This window comes from Scleropages formosus, unplaced genomic scaffold, assembly GCF_900964775.1.
Source record: "Scleropages formosus unplaced genomic scaffold, fSclFor1.1, whole genome shotgun sequence".
Classification (NCBI taxonomy): domain Eukaryota; kingdom Metazoa; phylum Chordata; class Actinopteri; order Osteoglossiformes; family Osteoglossidae; genus Scleropages; species Scleropages formosus.
The window spans coordinates 43,788-49,619 of record NW_021641021.1 but is presented as its reverse complement, the minus strand read 5'-3'; the positions used below and the strand labels follow the sequence as shown (position 1 = coordinate 49,619).

General features: G+C 43.0%; 1 protein-coding gene across 1 annotated transcript; it reads right to left on the bottom strand.

Annotated features, from left to right (window-relative positions):
- Positions 1–4,469: 4,469 nt before the first annotated feature.
- Positions 4,470–5,567, bottom strand: LOC114909647 (olfactory receptor 52K2-like). Its single transcript, XM_029249503.1, has 2 exons — positions 4,655–5,567; positions 4,470–4,498 (listed from the first exon to the last, which is right to left on the bottom strand). Exons 1-2 carry the CDS (start codon positions 5,565–5,567, stop codon positions 4,470–4,472), a joined length of 942 nt encoding a protein of 313 aa, XP_029105336.1.
- Positions 5,568–5,832: the final 265 nt, after the last annotated feature.

Here is a 5,832-nt window from a genome sequence, read left to right as displayed (position 1 = left end):
CCAGAGGTTAGTAATTACTACTGGAGGTAAAAATTCTAAGAATACACTAAAAAACTGACCTCATTGTAAATAACTGCTGAAAGCAAAAAAAATGCTTGCCGAGACCAGCATGGAACAATGTCGTATTTAAGAAAGTCGTCTCTAACGTCAGGGGGCGCGGTGGTGCAATGGGCTTGGTCGGGTCCCACTCTGGCAGGTCTGGGCTTCTAGTCCCCCATGGGGTACTTTGCGATGGGCTGGCATCCCATTCTGGGTGTGTCCTCTCATTAAGCTCCGGCTCACCGCAACCCCACTCGGGACAATTGCTTTCAAATAGTGTGTGTGCGCGCGTGTGTAATGTCAAAGTGAAACATACACAACTGAACGCAGAAAGATTGACCCAATCAATACTTTTTGTGCTGTAATTTCTCAACTGGATTGCAGTCTGGCCTTTGACGGGGCTACGCCATCACATTGCATTACCCATGTTGCTTTTTAAGCCACTCCAAAAGTGACTTTTGGTGTATGTTTATGGATTTCCCTTCCAGGTCTCAGCATTACTGCAAACTACAGCAACAACTGAGAGAAGCAAGAGCGACACCAACAAGGGAAAATAAATTCTATTCGGTTTTATGGCCTTCTCTTTCACTGGATTGACAATATATGCACTTTTCACACCAGGATGAGGCTGGACAACTTGCCAGATGAGGGAACATAGATCTGGTGACAAGGAGAGTCTAGGGCTTGTGAGATGATTCATGGGAGCGCACAGGTGAACTGGACTTGAAGAAACGTAATTACAGAAGAACAGGAATCACTATGCAACACAAATTAGAGGTGATTCAATAGAAGGCTGATCAATAATCTGTGAAATGAAATGAGCTTTTCAACCCTTTACAGGGCTGGGAATTGCGCTTTGAGTATACTGAGCTCCCCTGCACTGACAGAGCTAGGTGAACCCAGAATGGCATCCCTTGAATTTTTCATCTGTCATATTAACACCCAGTGATAGTGACACCTTTTTCATTGTGACTAACCATATTAGGTTTGTATAATACATAATACAGTACACACACACATTGTCTGAACCGCTTGTTCCATATGGGGTCACGGGGAGCCAGAGCCTAACCCAGAGCAAAAGGCTGGAGGAGGGGACACAACCAGGACAGGATGCCAGTCCATCGCAAGGCACCCCCAGCAGGACTCGAACCTCAGACCCACCAAAGAGCAGGACCCGGTCCAACCCACATAATAGAGTATTTATCCATTTTTACAGCTAGGTACTTTCTACAACCTCAATTCAGAGTAAACACACACACACACACACACACCTTTTCAGAACCGCTTGTCCCATAGGGGGTCACGGAGCCTACCCGGTAACACAGGGCGTAAGGCCAGAGGGAGAGGGGACACACCCAGGACGGGACGCCAGTCCATCACAAGGCACCCCAAGCGGGACTCAAACCCCAGATCCACTGGGGAGCAGGACTGTGGTCCAACCCACTGCGCCACCACGCCACCACACTCAGAGTAAATACCTTGTTCATAAATGGAGTCCAGACTTAATATATTGAGACTCACAGTCTTAATGTCACAAGGTGACAAACTCAGCAATATGAGGCCCTTGGAGCAGAACTGCTGCTCATCGAGATGAAGGTTTGCTCAGGTTAATGCTTATCGATCTGAATAAGTCTTCTGGAAATTATATATCTATCATAGACATATTTGACATACATCATGTTATAAACGATGTATTAACTGGCTGAACCTTCACGCAGCTCAAATAATTTACAACCAAATTTGCATGTTTTGTATTTCAACAAGGGGGTACGGTGGCGCAGTGGGTTGGACCACAGTCCTGCACTCCGGTGGGTCTGGGGTTCGAATCCCGCTTGGGGTGCCTTGTGACGGACTGGCATCCCGTCCTGGGTGTGTCCCCTCCCCCTCCAGCCTTACGCCCTGTGTTACCGGGTAGGCTCCGGTTCCCCGTGACCCCGTATGGGACAAGCAGTTCCGAAAATGTGTGTGTGTGTGTGTGTGTGTATTTCAACAACAGAATTATTTCAGTTATCTGTTTCTTCTAGTGTGGGTAGTCACATCTATATTATGTCACGCAAATTAACACAGACCACACATGATACTGTCACTACCACGCCCACACCGCAACCAGCAGCACCTGGCTTCAATTAAGCACCAGAGTTCAATAGTCCTTGTATAGACTGTCACGATTTCCATGAGATACAGGTAAAATACCCTCATCTCTTGCCACTGACCACAGTGGCCCTGGAACAGGTTCATGGAGCACGGGTTTTCACCAAGTTGGACCTATGCAGCGCAAATAACCTGATACATATTAAGGAGGGCAACGAGTGGAAGATGGCGTTTAGCACCGCACTGGGTCATTACAAGTATTTGGTAATGCTGTTCGGACTGGCAAATGCTCCCTCCATTTTTCAAGTTTTCATGAACCATGTTTTGGGTTGTTGAACAAATGCGTCCTTGTGTACCAGGATGACATACTGGTGTTCTCCCATTCTTCCTGCAGCAGAGCATGCGGAGCACATACGGCAGGTTCTTCGCCATCTGCTGGATAATAGCCTTTGTTAAGGGCAAAAAATGCATCACTCGCAAAATGTCAAAGAGCCAGCCAAAGCCACTAAGATGGACATGGACAAGCTGCTCCTTATTAAGATCAGGACTACAAACTTTGAGTGCAGCGGTGTTCACAATTTCCACATAGCACAATGGATTGAAAATGGCCACCAATGGCCATAAGCAGGAGGACGGTGGAGTCTGCGGAGGAAAAAAGTGAGTGAGAAACATTGGAGTTAAGGACCCTTCTATGGGAGATTTCATCCCAGTCAAACTGAAAACCTAAAAGCATATTTGGCACAATCACTGCAGGGACAACAGTGTTCACAACGGCCAAAGATGATATATATGTAAGTACGGAAGGAAATAGATGGGACTGTGCAAATTCTGACTTTTTAATCACAATCACTATTAATAAATTGCCAAATAAAGCCAGAATATTTCTATTATATTTATAAATATTGTAATATATATATAATATTACCATATATATATACTAGGGCAAAAAAATGAAGAAAATGGTAAGAAAAGCAACCGCCTGTACTTGTAGAGTTCTGGAAATCCTACAAAAATAAACCTGGTGTATGGGACAAGTTGGTTGGATGAAGTTCTTCAGCAATGTCACTTTGGTTTCTTGACCTGAAATGTGTTTGACAGAGAAAAATATGACACAGAGGTTTAGGGTGTAACTTTTCAAATATGTGTGGTTGTCAGGGGGTTAGGGGATAAGACATGCGTGGTCATGACTTCTCCCACCTGCCCATTGTTACACCAACATTGAGAGTTAAACCACATTAAACATGCTGCATAGTCCAGTGCATATGAAACTGTTTTATAAAACTAAGTAAAATGCCAAACTTAATACTCTAGCATTCTCTTTTTCCTTCTTACGGAATGTCAGTAAATCATGCTTGTGCTGAGAGGAAAGAAAATATTCCAGTTCAACTTTCAACAAGTCCATCAGCCTTCCTCTCAACAACCTTGTATAAAAGCTACACACTTAAGCCACAAGCACACACAGGATAAACAGATGCTCAACTCATCTCCATACACATGCTGCTGACAGACCTGGTCATTGCTGCACAGTATACCTCCTAGACCAGACAGCACAATGTAAATACACACAGATTTTCTGAACTGCTTGTCCCATACGGGGTCGCGGGGAACCGGAGCCTACCCGGCAACACAGGGCATAAGGCCGGAGGGGGAGGGGACATACCCAGGACAGGATGCCAGTGCGTCGCAAGGCACCCCAAGCGGGACTCGAACCCCAGACCCACTGGAGAGCAGGACCTGGTCCAATCCACTGCACCACCGCACCCCCCTACAATGTAAATACACACACACACACATTTTCAGAACCGCTTGTCCCATACAGGGTCGCAGGGAACTGGAGCCTACCCAGCAACACAGGGCATAAGGCCAGAGGGGGAGGGGACACACCCAGGATGGGACGCCAGTCCGTCGCAAGGTACCCAAAGCGGGACTCAAACCCCAGACCCACCGGACAGCAGGACTGTGGTCCAACCCACTGCACCACCACACCCCCCACAATGTAAGTCATGTAGTAAAAATAGTATTAAGTCATGAAATTCAATTAATGACAGCTATGGACTTAAGTTTGCTGACTGCTCTGTGTATTATTGATTGCCTGTATTGTTTTTTACAATTTAATATTGTTACAATTTTGCTGAATCTATTGTGCAGCAGAATGATCTGGCGTTGTTACCATTAACAGTGATGCATAATGATACGTTGTTTTTTTTTCTGTCTTCTTGAAAAAATTAAAAGTCCCCAAAAATACGACAAAAATGGCAAAACTATTTTTTTCGGGATGTATCAGAGCTTGCTTTATTGCTATGATCCATTGACTTCTGCAAAAATTTAATTAAATGATTTTAAAATAATTTCACCCTTGAGAAAATTTGAAGTTAGCAATAGTTTGTATGCAAACCAAACGTGTCTCTTGAAAAATATTTTAAAAACACAGTTAAGATACATGTTTGTAAATCAGTAATTTTTATTTAAACTGTCTTACTTCAGTGCTACGTGGACATTTGTCCACATTTGCTTCCAATTGCTTTTATTACTTGCTGTCTTATTTCTTTTGTCCTGATACCATAAATTATTGGATTTAAACAGGTAGGCACAAGCAAATACATTGTACTGATCGCCATATGACTATTTGATGACATGTCATTCTTTATTCTGTAGGAAAGAAACGATGTTAAGGCCATAATTAAACCCACAAACATGACAATAATATGAGTGATGCATGTACTGAATGCTTTTTGACTGGATCTGCCTGATTTAAACAGAGAGACAAATATTCTAACATATGAAAGAGCAATTAAAAGGATATCAGCTGTTGAGATGAAAAAAACACCACATAGTCCTACAACACTGTTAACATATATGGGACCACATGCAAGGGTGACCAATGCCATGTGTTCACAGAAGCAGTGCTTAATCTCATTGGACTGGCAATATGACAAAGATCGAGCTAGGCCAACTATTGCTGAAATGAAAACTGCATTTCTGAGCATCGGTATAATTACAAATTTCAGGAATGCAGAGAATCTCATGTGTTCATTGTAATGGAGTGGAGTGCAGATGGCGTAGAAACGATCCAGGGCCATCCACAGCAAAACAGTAGTCTGCACTGATGTAAAGAAATGAATGCAGAACATCTGAACCAGGCAACCCATCAGAGATATATGGTTCCAGTTAAACAGGAGATTAAGAAGCATATTTGGAACAAAGGATATTGCTATAACCAGATCAACAAAAGCCATCACACAAATCAGCAGGTACATTGGAGAATGCAAAGCCCTGTGCGATAAGATTATAAATATAATCATGGAGTTTGCAGTGACTGACATTACAAACAAGAGGAAAAATGGGATGAAGAGAAGTTGTTTCCACTCTCTGGATCCAGAGAAGCCACTTAATATGAAGTCCGTGTGAGAGATATTTCTTGCTGCATATTCCGACATCTTGCTGCACAGTGTGGCACTTTGAAAAAAACCTAGAGAAAGCGAGAAAAGTAAATGTTTAAATTAATTAGTATCTAGCAGTAACTTTTTTCGTCTATTGAAGAAAAGCATTATTTCAAAATGTGAATCATAAAGCACAAACAGCTGTGCACATTCAGGTTTTATCTACAGGTATACAACAGAACTTTCTCCGCTACTTTCAAGGGCCATGTACCCAAACATCGATATACATGATACATACATGTTAAACACTATAAAAAGTGAA